The 18,432-nt window shown below is 41.7% G+C and overlaps 1 protein-coding gene across 1 annotated transcript in view; it reads left to right on the forward strand.

Moving 5' to 3' along the window:
- MARCHF11 (membrane associated ring-CH-type finger 11) overlaps positions 1-18,432 on the forward strand; it is a 103,468-nt gene that overhangs the window by 71,852 nt on the left and 13,184 nt on the right. Inside the window, exon 3 of the mRNA XM_027074479.2 lies at positions 7,231-7,423. Within this exon, the coding sequence (XP_026930280.1) occupies positions 7,231-7,423 (193 nt within the window). The remainder of the gene's footprint in view (positions 1-7,230; positions 7,424-18,432) is intronic.

Consider the following 18,432-nt stretch of genomic DNA (forward strand, 5'->3'; position numbering starts at 1 on the left):
TAAGTTATGTTTTGCAAAAAACTCATCTATTTCATCTCTATTATTGAATTAATTGGCATAAGACTGTTTATGATATGTTCTTATTACTCTTTTTATCTGTAGGATCAGTCATGTTATGTTCCCAATTTTATTTCTTAATTAGCCTTGCTAGAGTTCTATCAGTTTTTGTTAACTATTTTAAAGAAGGAGTTCCGTGTTTTCCTATTTATTTTCTCTAAGTTGTTTAGATTTCACTTCTCTCAAAGAACAATTTTTCACCTTTCTCAGGCAAAGCAAATTCTCTTTTGTCTGATTATCATTTCAGCTCTGATAAGTTTATGAGGATGCTTTTCTAGCAGAGAAGACCCACACCGAAGCATGAAATCACGTTTAATATGCAGCTTATAAATACAACTCTACAAAGAAGGGGCATATAACTAACTGAATGTTGTATCCGCATGTCAGGTTGATTACACATAGAGATGTTTTCTACCAGCATTTCAAATCCCAACTTATAGTGGCTCAATTTAAATACCATCTAAAGATGATTGAAAATAGGTTTTAGCTAAATTCACTTTTCTGAAGAGGACATTTCTTAAGAACAGGTTCTCCCTCCTGTGACACTGGTAAGTGATCCCACCTGTCATACTGCATGCTATAAATCATCATACTACAAATCTATTAGCTTATGATTCATATCTGGCCTGCCTTTTAAAAACAAAGGTGAAACAGTTTTAGAATGAAGGATTTAATGCACACTCAATGAACCTACTTTCCTTGAGTTCAATTTCATTCCCTCTGAGCATGTGTTATTTTCGGGGAGGAAATTGGGTTCTAAATTGAGAAGGTGCATTAACTATTTCAGACAACGGAATGACAGGTACATCTTTCTAAATAGCTTTCTGGAGGCCTGATGGAGCGTATGCCTTTCTCCAGTTCTTATCTTACTGGCTGGAAGTGACTGATACCAGGAGACGACTTGCTCTTACCTTGGCTTGGGCTCCCGTCACTTCTTTAAAGAAAATTCCCAGCTTTTTCTTTCATCCTTTTTTCTCTGAAGGAAGTTATCAATCTGTGCTAATCAGTTAGATTTCATTGGGAAAGGCAACCATTTTGCCATGGTTTCACAGCAGTCTGTGGTAATTAGTGGGGTAGTTATTTAATTTTCCGGGAAGAATGCCACACAGACATGGACCCTCACACACAACGATACCCAGTTCCGGGCCATGTACGTTGTCTGTGTCTTTTTAGGACTGGTGGACCTTTCTTGGTGCATCTCTGAACAGCCGTGTATAATGAGAATATTAAATAATTTCCAATGTGTATTTATTTATTTCCTTTCAAACTTCATTAAAATAAAAGCGATACATCTCCTTGAGGTTGTCTTCTTTATGTTAGTATTCAGTTAACAAACTGCAAATTTCAGACTCAAGAAGTATTGAATGCCATTTAGAAAGTGATCGGTGATATTTCGTTGGGACTCTGCCGTGCTGAACTGCTTTTCGCATATGTTGACTTTTCCCTAACTGTAGAGGTATAATTTTTATGGAGGTATAGTTATGCCCAGTTTGTTTTCACTTTCAAATATAGGATGTGTCAGTTGATGCAGGTGGCGAGAAGGGCATTTTAGAAAGAACTTGGGCTTTGGAAACAGATCACAGTTTAAATTCTCACTTCTCTACTCATTGGTGGCTTGGCCAGAGCTGGAACTTTATCTTGGAGCAAGACTAGAATGGAGGTGCAGAGAATATCATTATGACAGTCAGATAGATGATGGAAACTGAAGTCAGGACACCATGTAGTGAAGCATTTCCTGGGTCTGTACAGCTGTTTGGTGAGTATCAGGGGGATGAGGCTGAGCCTCTGCCTTCATGAAACTTGCAGTCTGTGGACAACAGGGAGTTAATCACCTGGGATCCAAGAGAGAAATTCACACCACACAGAAGTAGAAACAGTGGATTATGGGGTCCAGACGGGGGAATCTGCACAAGGAGAGGCGGGGACGGCTTTTTAGAAGAGGTGGCATTAAAGCCAGTTAAGGATGGGTGAGAGATTTCAGCCCGTGAGGAAGGGGAGAAGGGCATGGCATGCTGAAAAAGGAACATGCTCAAAGGCAGAGAGAGACCAAAATAAAAAGTAAGTACATGCATTTGGGACAATACAGGCAGGCAGATTAAGCAGAATTAAGGAACGTACACATCCCTCCCTCTTTCTTCTTTCCTTCCTTCTTTCTTCCATTTTTCCCTTCCCCCTTCCCTCCTTCCCTCCTTCCCTTCCTTCCTCCTCATTTCCTTATTTCCCCCTTCCTTCCCTCTCTTCCTCATCATATCCCTCTATCCCTTTCTTTCATCCTTCCTGCAACAGTTATATGCCAAGGACTCGGAATATGTGCTGAGCCATATGTGTAGCCTTCCTTCCTGGGACTCCTTTCATTAGGAATGTAGACTTGGGGCTGCCACGGGGGATCAAGGCATGACTCACGGCTAGCAGTCCAGCTGGAGAGCTATTTCAGGAGACCATAGAAGACAGACTTGAAGCTGTTACCAGGAAAATTGTGGTGTCACTGCAAAAACAGGGTGTGAGCCGTTAACTGTCATTAGAGCGTAGAATTATCGTATGGTACAGGTGACCCTTAGACAACACAGCTTGGAACGGCGTGAGTCCACTTATACACAGATTTTTTTTTTTGAATAAATGCAGTACCCTACTGCAAATATGTTATTTTCTCTTCCTTATGATTTTCTTAACATTTTTTTCCCTCTAGCTCACTTTGTTACAAGAACGCAGCATGTAACTCACAAAGTATGAGTCAGTCGACTGTTTATGTCATTGCTAAGGTTTCCTTTCAACGGTGGGCCATTAGTAGTTAAGTTTGGGGGGATTCAGAAGTTGTACATGGGTTTCCTGCTGGAGAGGGGGTTGGTTCCCCTAACCCCCGTGTTGTTCATGGGTCAGGTCTATAAGAGAGTGAACCTAGGAGCCAGACTGCCTGGGTTTATATGGCAGCCTTAGCCCTTAGTAGGTGTATCACCTTGGGCGAATTGTTTGACTTCTCTCTGCCTCAGGTTCCTCATCTTTAAAATGGAGATCGTAATAGTACGTTCCTCACAGAGTTGTTGGAATTAAATGAGTTAATATGCATAACCTCCTAGAAAAGTGCCTGGGACATACTGGCCCTATATAACCATAGACTATGTTTATTAAATTACTTCTAGTACATTGCATGAGGATGAACTTTCAAAAGAGGAACCACTCGGTCCCATTTTTGCTAGAAACAATACATCCAATAGTTTGTGTAGAAGTGAGCATCTTTTCAGGAAGATAAAAGTCAAACATATTCCAATATTATGGAAAGAAATAAATCATAGCAATTCTGTAGAGTCAATCTGCTCATTGTTATAGTACTTACCTTTCCAAACTTGGGAAGAAATGTAAATAAACACGCATATTACATATGGTTACATATTAAGTTTTAGAGGTGAAAAGTATGTTCAGCAGTTGACAAATTCTGTTCAAATATCAGAAATGTCTTACAGACTGAAATCCAAGCCTTGGATACCATTGGGATAGCCTCGAGAGACTCATCCTCTATTTTTATTGTCTAAGCTAATGGTCCATTAACACAGCTTCTTGAGGCTAAGCCCGTCAGATAATGTGTGCCTTCTAGGGCAAAGACGCCAGGTGGGTGTTTCCTAGTGGTGGAAAGCAACATTATTTTTCCTAGGGGAAGAATGTGAACAATCCCACTTTTTTGCATAATGGTAACAATAATAAGAACATTATATAACGGGCAAAGAAATTGCCAAGATGACATCAGCGTTCAAAGGGAAAATCCCCATGTTCATAATCAGTTTAATGATTTTGGTTTCAATACTGGCTTGCCCTCATTAGCTATTCAGATAAATGGTGCTAATTTTAAGGATCATCAATATATGAAGAACATTGACGCCCTTTCAGACTCATTGGCATATTTGCATTAGCGGACTGATATAAAACCAAAAATTTCAGGAAGCTTTTTATAGCATTTGAGCAGTGTTTCCTTCTTTAGAAATAAACTTCCAAAGTCTCAACATTATTTCTGACCTTATTTCTTATCTCCACAACACAAAATAATTTCTATGATAATAATAAATAAGCATCTCAGGGTATGAGAACTGAGAGTTATGCTCTTTTTTTTCCCTGGCTTTCTGGACGTAATTTTAAACACCTTAATTTCAAACTGCCAGGTATTTGAATTTTAAGCCATTTTCAATTTGGTGTCACCAAACAAGTGTGCAACATCAATGGTTCTTATTCCTGATAAGTCTGTCCATTCACTCATTCTCCTTCCCTGCCAGGAAATAGTTAAGCTTCATGTGTCAGAAGATTCCCAACACAGGGCTCCTGGGTGGCTCATTCAGTTAGGTGTCGGACTATTGATCTCAGCTCAGGTCTTGTTCTTGGGGTCATGGGTTCAAGCTCTGCATTGGGCTCTGGGCTGGGTGTGAAGTCTACTTAAAAAAAAAAAAGCTGCCCAACCCGGAGTGGCCTCTCAGCCCTCTCAGTCATGCTGACTCTCAGATGTGAACCACCACAACTTCCTGTGTCCCAGGAAACACTTCAGCTCCATCCGTCCCTCCTGATCAATTCACCAAAATCTAAGTGGTTAGTAGGACCTCACCACATATGCCTATGACCACCATGTTTCGCTAAATTGCTACGCGGGCAGTCTTGGATCAATTAACTACTAAGCCTAATTGAAGCTCAATACAATGAATTGTACAATATTGAGCTGTCTAAATTTAATTCCGCTAAAATTACGGAATGAATCTGGAACATAAAGGATTCCTGAAAAAGGAAAATAGGTATCAGTAAAGACCACTTTTGATAAATCCTTCTTACTTACCGCTCGCTGCTTACCCAAGACTCCAGTGAATCTGGCTTATGTATTTTGGAACATATTGTTCACCATATGAAAATCACACACACGTGCACACACGCACACACACACACACACACACCACTTGTGTTCCTTTGCCTCGTGGATTTAAAAGCATGCTTTGTTCTCATCTATCTGACATGATTAATAAATTGATAGAACACCATAATGCATAGAGATGTGATAGCAGCCATCTGGGATGGATGTTGGTTGGAAGTTATTTTCTACTTAGCTTCCCGTGTTGTGGTATTTAAGGCAAAACTTTAACAAGCACCAAAACTAAACTAAAACAACAACTAGTGATACTTCACACCTGTTTGGTGACGCCAAATTAAAAAAAAAATTCAGTGTTTATGTATTTATTTTTGAAAGAGAGAGAGCACGAGATGGAGAGAGGCAAAGAGAGAAGGAGAGAGAATCCCAAGTAGCCTCTGCATTGTTAGCACAGAGCCCGATGTGAGGCTCTAATCCATGAACTGTGAGATCATCACCTGAGCTGAAACTAAGAGTCAGACGCTCAATGGACTAGGCCGCCCAGGTGCTGCTAAAATGGCTTTAAATTCAATTGCCTGGCAGTTTAAAATTACGTCAGGAAGCCAGAAAAAAAACAAAACAAAACAATAGCTTCAAGTACATGCTTGAAGTAAATTGATTCATTCGTAATGATAAAATCATATTGACTAATTTAATTACTATTCATCCAGAGTTGTAAACCAAAAGCCAGTTTTCGATAATCGAATCTGCATCTTAAAATCATTAGAAATACGTTTCTTATGGAATTCCACAGAATGGTCATTTGGTTATAAAATTTTTAAAGGAAGGGGCGCCTGGGTGGCTCAGTCGGTTAAGCGTCCGACTTAGGCTCAGGTCATGATCTCGCGGTCCGTGAGTTCAAGCCCCGCGTCCGGGTCTGTGCTGACAGCTCAGAGCCTGGAGCCTGCTTCGGATTCTGTGTCTCCCTCTCTCTCTGCTCTTCCCCTGCTCACATGCTGTCTCTATCTTAAAAATAAATAAAGATTAAAATAAAATAAATAAAAGAAAATAAAATATTTAAAAGAAAAATAAATGACCCTAGAGAATTAAATGTTTCATATGCATTTTTGTATTTAATCTTTAATAAATGTAGAGTTTAATATTATCTATGAATATGCAAGGTAAAAATGCATATTTGAATATAATATATAAATTATTTATGATGAGAGACAGAAGCAATGAGGGAGAAGAGGGAGTCATGGGTAGTGACAGACTTACAATTTGGGATCCACATATTCAGACTTAAGGTAAGTAAAGAGTTTAAGGAAATATCGGATTCACACAGTGGATGCTGGTTGTTCAAGCTCATTTGTTTTTAAAGCTTATTTAAACTGTTTAGGAATTCTTCTGACAAGCCATATGTTGCAACAGCCAGAGCCCTTTCACACAGAATAAAATTGTGCAGGTTGTTTTGAGTTTCATTGTTTACTGACAAACCATAATAGCAATCCTAGTCTTGTTTCTGTCTCAATTATGCAAAAGGGAGAACATGACTAATTAATCCTTTCAAGTTGATAACACTCTTGAAAGACTTTTGATCATTTGGACTGTAAAATCCTCACAAATACTGATACTTAGGATACCAAATTATTCTCCCCATTGACTAGTGTGGTACTTACACGGTTTGTGAATTTCAAAGATATTCCATTTGTTTACCAATTCGAAATCTTGACAAAAATGGCTTCACAGATCACTCACTAGATAATTAAAATTCAGTACTATCTGAGTATATGAAATGTACCAGTAACAGATAATGTACAATATTATAGTTCTTTTAGAATTCTAGTGTATTACTTTAATGACTTTTGCATTGATGTTCTTATGTAACTTATGTATTTGTTTCTTACATTTTTTTTTTTTTTGCAAAAGCAAGAGACAGTTCCCCTTTTTTGCAGTAGCCAAATGTGCTAAAAAGCAAAATAAGTTTCCAAATAGAGGAGACTTCAACGCATATCTTCGGAGTATATTTAATTTTGTGCATGCATGAAAGATAATAATGTGATCCCAGGTACTAAATATTCCTCAGCCATTCGCTCGCAGTACTGCTATCTGGAATAAAACTAGATTAAATGTGCAGAGCGGTGAATTACTGAAAATAATGAAGCTAAGGCAATTCATTAATCTTTATCTGCTTGTCTATTTTTTATAGCCGGGATGAAATGGAAAAATTCATTTGGGGGCTGATCAGATCGAAAAGCGTCTAACATTATGAAGAGAAACATGGGGCTGAAAATGTTTTTTTTTTCCTTTTTGAATTGAACACAGCACCTTTTTCTTACATGCCTCTGTTTTTCTTTTAGTGGCAAAGCATTTCTATAACACTGGTTGAGAAAGTTCAGATGATTGCTGTAATCCTAGGATCCCTGTTCTTAATAGCAAGTATGACCTGGCTCCTCTGGTCTGCCTTCAGCCCCTATGCAGTGTGGCAGAGGAAGGACATCCTTTTTCAAATCTGCTATGGAATGTATGGTTTTATGGATCTAGTGTGCATAGGTAAGACCATGCCGTTGAACGTTAACAAACTGTCAGTAATCCATTTCTTTCAGCTGTTTTACTTTTGCCAGTGGGATCTGGGGTAGAACGTTGTGGTTCACGGGATCTCGGTTCTCCAGGTACTTAACTGTCTGGGGTGTCACAATCGGGCCGCTTTCCTCAAAAAGCATAGCGTCTATATACCCAAGTCGTTGCAAAAAATTTAACAGAGTAATGCCCATTTGAAGTGACTTGTTTTGCAAGGTAAAGGAAGGAAGAGTGGAAGAAATTATGGGGGGGCGGGCAAAATAAGGTCATTTATTTCTATGGCATGAGAGCAAGTCAGCCCCCTTTCACCAAGCTGGGAAGGCATTGACTGGTGACGGTGGTGGTCTGTGCATTTGGGGAGAGGAGGGACAGACCCCGGGTGGTCCTACCTCGTGGTCAAGTGACTCAGGTGCCTCGAGGGCACAAAGTACTCCTTGGCGGGATGGGGGCTGGGGGTCAGTTTCTCCTATCACCTGTGCCTCTTTGTTTTGCTTAATACATTCAGTGGCTTAGAAGAGAAAAAGGAGCAAACATTTTGGCTTAAACAGATCCCTACGAAAAAGAAAAGGTTATTTGCACGTTCCTCTTGACTGATCTGCTGTTTCCCCAATACCAAGAGAAAGTGGAAGCCAATTCATGCAGCAGTTATGTGGCGTGTAATTATGCAGTTATCACACTGGCACTGTGATGGTGTCTGGTTGGCAGTGGGGGGCAGGCACATAGAGGGGCCACGCGGTCTCGAGGGGACTGTCCCTGCTCTGATGTGGTTGCAGCTCGGTGGGGCGTAAACAGAGCTGAGAGAGGCAGCCGTGGTTTAGAGCAACGGTCCTACTGCTGCTTCTTAAGAAGTGCACATTCTCAGGCTCCACCTCATCTGCCAAATCAGAAATTTCAGGATTGGGGCCCCCCGGCCGCCTGTGCATCACAAGTCCCCTGGGATTCTGAGGCACGCCGAAGCTTGGGGGACGCTGGTTGCAGGGAATGGTGCAATTTGGGATCCAGTGACTCGGTTTCCAATCCCGGGCTCCGCGGGGACTAATCAACTCTCTCTCTCCGTGTCCTGGATGGAAATAATAATCCCTAGCCCACAGGCCCAAATCAAGGAAATCATGATTAGAACCAATTATGTTATTAACTGGAAGTTACAGATTAAAGGTATTTGAATAAGTCACAAACATTAAAGCAACTCAAATCATTCACACTAATGCCTGTGCTCACTAGAGCCTTAATTTCACTAGCAGTTTAAATATCTTCAGTCACTTTTTCTAAAAGAACCCTATACATTTTAAAATAGGATTAGCCAGAATTTCCTCTCTTCCTCCCTTGTCACTAGCACAAGACTAATAGGAAAGAAAATGATCAAATTGCAGGCCAGGAAGGGAAAAAGGAGGTGTGGGGGGGAAATGTCACGAATAATATGTAAACTGAGCAGATGTTGCCTGAATAATGGAACTAATGATGTGTATGAACAATTTGCATTAAATGTGATAATGCACTTGTAAGCATTTGGAAATGCGAAATCTCTATACAAATATAATCTCTAGGGTATTGCTCTAAATAAAGAAGAGTCACAAAACTGTTCTACAAATTCCTTAATAAATTCAGAGATAGATAGTATTTATTTTTTTTCACCATAAATGTTATAAAATGCGGTATTCCATTGATACGAAAAGGAGAGATGAAAAACAAAGAAACCATTAGGCTTCCAGTCGAACGTGGAGGGAAAAAGTCCCATTGGCTTTGATATCATTACAGCACTAAAAAACGAACGTATATTTATACATCCTGGTTAGGAAATCATCATCCTGGCTTTCCTTTCTTCTTGTTTTGAATGTTTATTTACTTTTGCGAGACAGAGAGAGAGAGGGCATAAGCTGGGGAGAGGCAAGAGAGACAGACAGACAGACAGTATCTGAAGCAGGCTTCAAGCTCTGAGCTGTCAGCACAGAGTCCGATGCGGGGCTGGACCCCACGAACCATATGAGATCATGTTCTGAGCCGAAGTAGGATGCTTAACCGACAGAATCATGCACCCCCATTATTCTGGTTTTCAAAGCTTGCATTTAGTACCAAGTTACCTTATCTTAAATTTTGATTGCTAATGCCAGTTTCTTAATCAAAATTATTAAATTTTGGTTTTAAACACATAGGCCTATGGACTAATGATTTTTGGCAGAATATGGACATATTTGGGCTTCCCTTTTGAAATCTGGGTATTTGCCCATTTTATGAAGTCAAGTTTCTTAGGAACACAAACCAATCAACATTTTGCTGGCTTACACTTTGGAGAGTGCATTTTTATTGACGTTTTAAATAATGACAATAACCTTTCATTACATTCTAACTCATTAAATCCAAATCTCACCCTTGCAGGATTTATTTGTTGTTGTTTTTTTTTAATTTTCTTTAACGTTTATTTATTTTTGAGACAGAGAGAGACAGAGCATGAACGGGGGAGGGGCAGAGAGAGGGCGACACAGAATCGGAAACAGGCTCCAGGCTCCAAGCTGTCAGCACAGAGCCCGACGCGGGGCTCGAACTCACGGACCGCGAGATCATGACCTGAGCCGAAGTCGGCCGCTTAACCGACTGAGCCACCCAGGCGCCCCAGGATTTATTTGTATTTTTTGAAAAATGTCAAAGAATTCAGGTTGAACAACCTTGTTCGTTTTCAGAGAGTATCTTATTTTTTTCCTCAAGAAATTGGGAAACGACTATAGCCAAGTTAGCAAATACACACGCAGGTTGTCAATAGCCAACTGGATCATAGCCAATAATAGCTCTGGCAAATTAATTCAAGGGTCTGTTAATTGCATGTAGATGGTAACAAAGTAGGTTACGTTGATTACGCCTCCAATCCCCCTGACTGCAGGAGTCTGACGGTGAAAGCAGGTTACCCTCTGAGCCCAGTTTGCTCAGGTCAATAAATATTTATTGAGAACCTTCTTTGTGTCAGACACAGTGCTAGGCGCTGGGAATACAAATCAGAGTGGGTCATTTTCCCACCCCCATGGAGCTCTCAGCCACACAAGAGGACAGGCATGTCAGTAGGTAATTAGAATCTGGCGGAATGCGCACAGTTCTGGAAGCAGGCACAGGAGGTGGGCAAAGCAGGGAGGCATGACTGCTGGGATGTCGTATGCAAGGAGGGGGTGGTTCCAGGCAGGTTTCACGGGGAGGTGACAGCCAAGCAGGCTGATGGATGAGTACATGCATGGCAAGTGGGGAGATGGCCCCTTGTCACTGGTGGAGGAGGTAAGATTGGCTCCCCTTTCGGAGGGCGTTAAAGTACTTGGGGACACTCCCACATGCCTGTTTGCCCAAGCTTTTCAAACTTGTTTATACCTCAGTGAGAAGGAACAGGCTGGCAGCTTCATAAATCTTCTGTTTAAAAAAAAATAATTCGGAAAATCCGTAGATTATTCCTGAATCAACAAATGTTATAATCCAGCCAGTGTTTGTAATGCTTAGGAAGAGGTTGTTGTTGGATTGTTCAATAGAAATGTAAAGATTTGTAGAAAATGTATTTACTCAGGAAATTCGTTAACTTCTTTCTACACATAGTGGGTTTGGTTTTTGCTTTTATTCATGATTAATTGATACATTTTCTGCTTTTCCGAGATTCAGTTTTTTCTTGCTATTAAAGTTTTGAATTCTCCCTGGGTTCTAGGTGCCATTGTCATTGAAATGCCTGGATTAGGGCTGTCCAGTAGAATTTACTGCAGTGTATCTGTTGTCCAGGACCACCAACCCTAGCTACGTTTGGCTCTTGAACGCTTGAAATGTGGTTCGTGAGAAAGAGAAACAGAATTTTAAAGTCAATTTTATTTAAATTGACTTAAATTTAAATAAATAGCCACATGTGGCTGGTGGCTATTATATTGGACAGTACCGATCCTAGATGATGATTCAACTTGAATGTGTAAGGGTTCGATGAACACAATCCGCATCGCCTATATAACCAGGTTGTATTTACTAAATCACAAAGTGGCCGTGTGCCAAGAGAGATGGAGAAAGTAAGAATGAGTTGAAGATCGTTAAGAGGAGATATTAAAGGTCAGAGGGTGGTGGTCGAGAGGTCGAGGGAGAACCATAAAAGGGAAATGTGTCTTAAGGAAATCGAATTACAAAACGGTAACTTTATATCATACAGGGGGAGCTCTTTTAACTATTTGACATTCCAACTGTAATTGTGTACCAGGAAAACTAATATAAAGGATTTAAATCACTGAGATGTTTTAGCCTGGGACAGTAAGTTAGGGACAATAGTCAAAGCAAGCTCGTTTGTGTTGGCTCCCCCCTAAGAAGATTTGCACGGTGGGCAAAGGAAGGTTATGAAACCCAGAAATGAAAAGCAAATGCATGATGGAAGGCTTTGGGCTCAGGATTTGGTTCTTAAGTCCATACTCTGCACATTGAGAAATTAAAAGGCTATGGCTTCCGTTGACTGATTCAGAGGAAGCTTGTTCCGTAAGAGGAATGCATTCAGTAGTGACCCAGAGTCAGCCATGAGGAAAGGGAGTCATTTGATGAACTTGCATCCAAAAAGTGAGGGCAGTAGTTACCACGTCATTTGAGTGTCTGGTAGAACCTGATGAGGTGAGTTCAATTTTCTGTCAAAGCAATAAAATGAAACTAGAACCCAGTTAGTGGGATTCCTGAACTCGGGATAGCAGTGCTTATGCTTAATTTCATTAACACTCTAAATTAGTGCCGAATCCATGTCTGGAATATGTTTTGAGCTTCCTTGAGATACCAATGGAAGGGGCTGGTTATGGCCACAAAATTTAAGCGGCGCCTGGGTGGCTCAGTCGGTCAAGCATCCGACTCTGGCTCAGGTCATGACCTCACGGTTCTTGGGTTCGAGCCCTGTGTCAGACTCTGTCTGTGCTGACAGCTTGGAGCCTGCTTCAAATTCTGTGTCTCCCCCTCTCTCTCTGCCCCTCCCCTGCTCGCACCCTGTCTCCCTCTCTCTCATCTATGGATAATAAAACATTTAAAAAAATTTAAGAACGTGGATCACTTTGTTCTTTTAAAAAAATCTCTTAATTGTCCACATAGTATAAACATATACATATTCAAATAAACCCATTTTATGAATATATAAAGTTTAAAAAAAAAGACTTCACTCCCACTGCTCTGTTATGTCATTCCCTTTGCAGAAAGGTCCCCCTCCCCCAACATTTTGGTGTATATCCACCAGATCTTTTTCATTAGGTTAACATGTGTATGGGTACATAGACACATAGGTGTTTTAATATAAGTGGGATCATACTATTCTTATTGTTCAAAACATAGTCATTTTCATGCAGCACCATGACCTAGAGATCTTTCCCCATTAGAATGGATGTACAGCCGTTTACTTAACTTCTTCTACTGACGGATATTCAAGTTGTTACCAATTTTTGTCCTTAGACACAGTGCTGCCTAGCGGTATTTCTGAGGGCAGGATTCCAAGAAATGCAAAGTCTGGGTTGAGTAGTAAGCACATGCCCCGTTTCGGCTCTCTAATCTTGGCTCTCTAAATTTGACTTATATTGCACTCACCCCAGATATATGAGAATTCCCATCTTCCCACGCCTTGCCAAAAATGGATATCCATTTTTTGACATTTTCATTGGTAGTTTGAGCTATATTTAATACCATTAGAGTGCTTTCCTTAAAGTCTCTTGTAACTATTTAGGTTTGTGGGGCGGTTTTACCTAAGAAAATAAGAATGGCCACACGGACCCGTGCTCTTAATGCAGCCTGTCCTGCGTGGCGTCTTTTGGGATGCGGTGGGCGGGAACATAGACTAGCTCTGCCCTGTGATTACTCCCACCTCGTCTTTCTGAAAATGAAATCACAAGATGGGATCGAGGTCAAAGATCGCTGCCTCTCGAGAACAGTTCTATTGATGATACCATTAACACTCAAGGAGTTTCACTTCTCAGTCTGTCTCTTTTTTTCATGCAGAAAGTGCTCCCAGAAATTGCTTTAAGGAAAATTGCCTCCCTCTATCACTTGGGTCTGTGGCTAAAGTACTGACTCTGTTATTGCTTGTTTTCCGTATTACTCTATTAAATAAACAAATTAAAGCACAGACATCCAGAGTGGAGGAAACACACATGTACCCACCAGGAACTAAAAATCCCTCTCAGAGCTCTTTGAAATAATGATATAAAGTATAGTACGGTGGTTTTTCTTGTCCTGCTTTTGAAAACTGCAGAGATTAGGGCATTTTTAAAAATAACCTGCTATACACTTGAACGAGGATCAGATCAAAATATCTTCTCCTTAATCTACCAATTATATAGTCAGTGCTGAAAAATGCTCCTTCTGCAGAAATTTCATATCCTCCAATGTGAGGTTTTATTTCACTCTGTTTGAAACCTAATTATTTTTTTTTAAATACATATGAATTCTTGTAGTTATTATTATAGCCCTTTTAAAAAATTTGTTTTTCACAGTTGATGATCTGTCTAGTTAAAGGTTCTTGGGCACACACAAGAAAACGATATAGAGTTACCAGTGGTAATGTATTCACATTTCATTATAGAACTTCAAACAAGTAAATACCACATATTCTTAGGTCCTTGATTATATCGGAGACATGAGACACATTTTTAAAAGCTAAGGTAACATTTCTGTCTTACTTTCCATACTGCTTCACAGTGCTATTTTTTTTTCCCCAGCAGAGCAGCTAAAAGTAACACATCGTTGAACCTTTCATTGACATGAAACTTAAAACGTACATTTTCTAATTCTGTGATATTGTATGAGGAAAAGTGAAGACTTTTAACCAAGAATTTCAGGATAATCAAACTCTTGGTTACCACAAATGAGTTCTCCCCATTGAGGATGGCCAGTTGTCTATTTCAAATTTTTTTTTAATATTTATTTCTGAGAGAGAGCGACAGAGCACCATGGGGGGGGGGGGGTGGGGCAGAGAGAGAGAGAGAGAGAGAGAGAGGTAGGCAAAGAATCCAAAGCAGTCTCCAGGCTCCCAGCTATCAGCACAGAGCCCGACTCAGGGCACAAACTCCCGGACTGCGAGATCATGACCTGAGCTGAAGTCGGACACTTAACTGAGCCACCCAGGTGCCCTGCCAGTTGTGTATTTCATGCCAGGGTTGTTTCTTTCTAAAATGAGGCTTTTAGATTTTCTTTCTTCCTGTGGCTTGTTTTCAACAAATATAAACCAATTAGCATAAGCAAAGCGTGATTAAGAAAGTAAATCAACTAAGGAAGAAAAATTCGAATGCATTCCAAGCAAAATATAAATGACTATTGGACGATCTCTTGTTTAAAATTTCCCATGCTCTCTGGCACTTCACAGCATGATTCAGAAGTTCTTAAAGCATTTTAGGTGAAAAACATATATTTACTTAAAGAGTTTGAAAGAAATTAGCATTGGAAGGTGGAATATGCCATGATGTGGAGCAGAAAAAAAAATAGGAGACAACAGGGGAGCCTTCAATTCCTAGATTGTCACACAGGGTCATCAACCGTATAGATGAGTGAGTTTGAAAAAGAAATTTGGGCAAAGTTTGTAAAATGTGCAGCCCTTGGCTCACTGCAGAGAGGCAAAATATTTATGGATAAATATAAAATCTATCAAATAGTTTCGAGTGAGAAACGTCAAATTGCCAAGAGGACAGTCTCGTTCACCAGCATTCTTCAGGGCCTGTGTCGGTTCTGTCCTGCGCAGAGGGGTGAAGGATGCCCGCTAGAGTAGGAGAGCCAGGATGGCAGAATCCAGTGTGGTTCTGGGGGCCTCTTCTATGAGAAATGGGGGCGAATAGCTGTCAGCCACCCACAGGCCCCACGCCTCTTCTCAGGGCCACACCAGCAGGGCAGCTCCACCCCATTCAAAATTGTCAGTAAGTTTGATCCTGAGACTCCAAATATATGTTGATTTTTTTTTTTTTTTTAAATCACAAAACACCGGGAGCCCACATCCAGCCGTTCATGGCACTACACCCCTGTCACCACCACCACCACCACCACCACGGAGTCTGGGATCTGAGCCACCAGAATCATTCCAGAGAACAGAGCTTTGAACGTCAGTAGGTCCTCAGCACGAAGTGGGCCCGCAGAGGCTGTTTCAGAGCTACGGGCAGAGCTTTAGGCTGCGGAAGGCAGAGTGTAGGAGGGCGACACCACTCTCCTCTCCCAGAGTTTCCTAGGAAGCACCAATGTGGAAGCATCTGCGCGAATCATAAGGCATGTGAAAAAAAGCAGCTCAACTTAAACACTGTTGGGCAGAATAACCAGGAAGGTTGACTAGCCCGGTACTTCCTTTTTTAATCTTCCTATCACAATTTTCAATTTTCCCTCCAAGACAGGAAAGGACTATCAGCCACCTCCGCTCTCAAGACATGCTTCCATTCCCTGATCTGTGATCTGACGGGGGATCGGTACCCCTCTGGTGCCACAATTTGGCTACTTACGAAACTTGGCCCAGCTGCTGATGCAGGGAGGACAGAAGCCTCCCTCTGCTCTTGCCCGGAGCCCCTCTGGGTTTCCCGTCAAACTTCCTCCCGGGCAGAGGGCTGGGTTCTGAGGTCGGCTGCTGCAGCCAGGACCACTACCAGATTTGCACGAGCTGCTAGCTTGATGGGAATCATTTCTTAAACAGAGTAGAATCTTTTACAAGTATTGATGTTATTTCCCGAATACAGAATGTCTTAGGCATCATGCGCTAGGAAATGCCGCAACTTTGTCGCGAAAGAGTCTCGAACAGGAGTGCATCCTCCCACACCAGTCCCAGCCTCCTATCTGATCCTTCGCTTTCTGACCTCTGAGGCCGCTCAGAGAGGCAGAGTGGTGCTTTGTAATTCAAAATTGTTAGAGGAAAACCAACTCTTTATCATTTATATGCTTTGAAAAGTATGCCATTATTAGCATTTTACTCTGGAGGTACAAATTAAAGGCTTTTCTATGCCTTAATCATACTAATGTTTACCAATTTCTCTAAAGATTATTATCGTAGTTGGTTATCAGAGATATTGCTGCCTTTAAAACCCCAGGAAATAAAATAGAAGGGAACTTGTTTTTTGGCACTTGCCCTTCAATGCTGCGCTTGCAATGGACTCTCAAAGCGAATTAACTCTTTAGGCTTCCTCAGGGAGAGAAGACGTTACAACGCCTTGCCTTCCTGTCCTTTGCCCTTGTAAAGTTCAAGCTCTCCGGGGCAAACATTGACATAGTTAGCAAAGCAACAGACCAAATATGCTGATCTTGTTGACTTCTGTTTCCTCCAGAGAAAATATGACGCTCTTAGCCATCTCTCTCATCTGGAGGCCATTTAGCCAAATGGGTCCCCGTCATCTATTGAGCCAACATTTGCTAAGTGTTGACTGTGTCGTTGTAAGCCTGGAGTGCAGGATAGCGATATTAATAGCATGGGTCTGCTGCCTGTTTTTGAACAGCCCATGATCTAACAATGGGCTTTACCTTTTGAAATGATTTAAAAAATATTTAGAGGAGGTTATTATTTTGTGGCATATGAAAATTACATCAAATATAAATTTCAGTGCCTGTAAGTAAAGCTTTATTGGAATACAGACATACCCATTCATTTATGTGCCATCAATGAGTAGTTACAACTTCGTCATTGAGAGACCATAATGTTCACATAGCCTAAAGTATTCACTGTCTGGCCCTTTCCAGAAGAGCTTTATGCAGCCTGACACGCTCCCTGCTCTGCAGCTGCTGGAGAGGGCCAGGGAGCTAAGCAATTAAAATGCAACACGAAAAGTGTCAGGAGACAAATACATGTGAGAGTAGGTGGGAGAATGTTGGTTAACCATACTTAGAGGAAGCAAAGTCTGTGGGGAGGAAGAAATCTTGAGTTCAAGTCTAAAGAAGAGCACGAAGGGGGCCAGAGAGAGGCAGCTGCCTGAACCTGTCAATACATGAAAACATGTATTTTGGAGGACTCCTGTGTAATTTGGTGTGACAAGAGCAAAAGACGCTTGCTGGGGAGTAGCAGTGAGGAAATAAGGTGTGATCATCTAGCAGGACCCTGTGGCTGGAGCATGGATTTGGGACGGAACCGTGAAAGCTCAGGGAGCCCCTGGAGGGTGGTCTGCCGCCTGTGACTGGTCAGCTTGACAGTGAAGAAAGAGCCTTGGTAGCAGGGGACGTTAAAGGGGTCAGGGGAGTGTGGTGGGCATGCTGGGAAGGCAAGAAGATAATAATCCAGGCAAAGGATTAGGCCGACATCAGGGCAGATAGGCAGCTGCCGGAACTCAAAGAGGTTAATCTCCAGATAACGGGGATCAGATCAGTGGAGGCAGGGGTGGAGGTCATGGGTAAGGGAGAGGGACCATCAGGTGTGATTCACAGAGGCTGATTGGTAGATTGGAGAGAAAGAGGATAGGTGCTGTTTGAACATTTTCTTTTTGCAGAATTTCTGAGGAATCGAGTGGATAGGGCCAGGCAGTGGCTGCGTATAGCGGTCTGGAGCTCAGGATAGAAATTTGAGCTGGAGATTTGTATCTGGTACTTGAAGCCACTGGCTGCAAGGGAAGGTGATCTGGGCGAGAAGAGCAGCAGTTTGAGGAACACAGAGACATGCAAATCAGGCAGAGGGATATGAGACAATCTGCTGAGACGGAGAAGAGGCAGCATGGGGAAGAGTCTGAGGGGAGCTTTAGAAATGAAGTTCGGCGGTGGAGGGCTTTGGAGCATTAAGGACCACTGGGTATGATGGAGCACCTCCCCCCCCAGAGGCTGGAGCAAGGTGCCCCCAGTCTGCACAGCCATGTGGCTCTGTATTTTTACCCAGTAAGGATGAGGAGCAGGTGCAGAGAGGTGAACTATGAGGCTGGGCTCAGAGGGGGTTTGTAATGCAGAGTTGCAGAGAGAGGAAGCAGCAATGTCGACCTTACCTTTTCACTGCCCTCCCCCCACTCTCCCCGTGCTGGGAGAGTGATTATGGGGTGGGGTGTGCTTTCTCAGTACTGGGGGAGGAAACAAAGCCAGAAAGAAGTAGC

The sequence above is a fragment of the Acinonyx jubatus genome, chromosome A1 (assembly GCF_027475565.1).
Source record: "Acinonyx jubatus isolate Ajub_Pintada_27869175 chromosome A1, VMU_Ajub_asm_v1.0, whole genome shotgun sequence".
NCBI lineage: Eukaryota > Metazoa > Chordata > Mammalia > Carnivora > Felidae > Acinonyx > Acinonyx jubatus.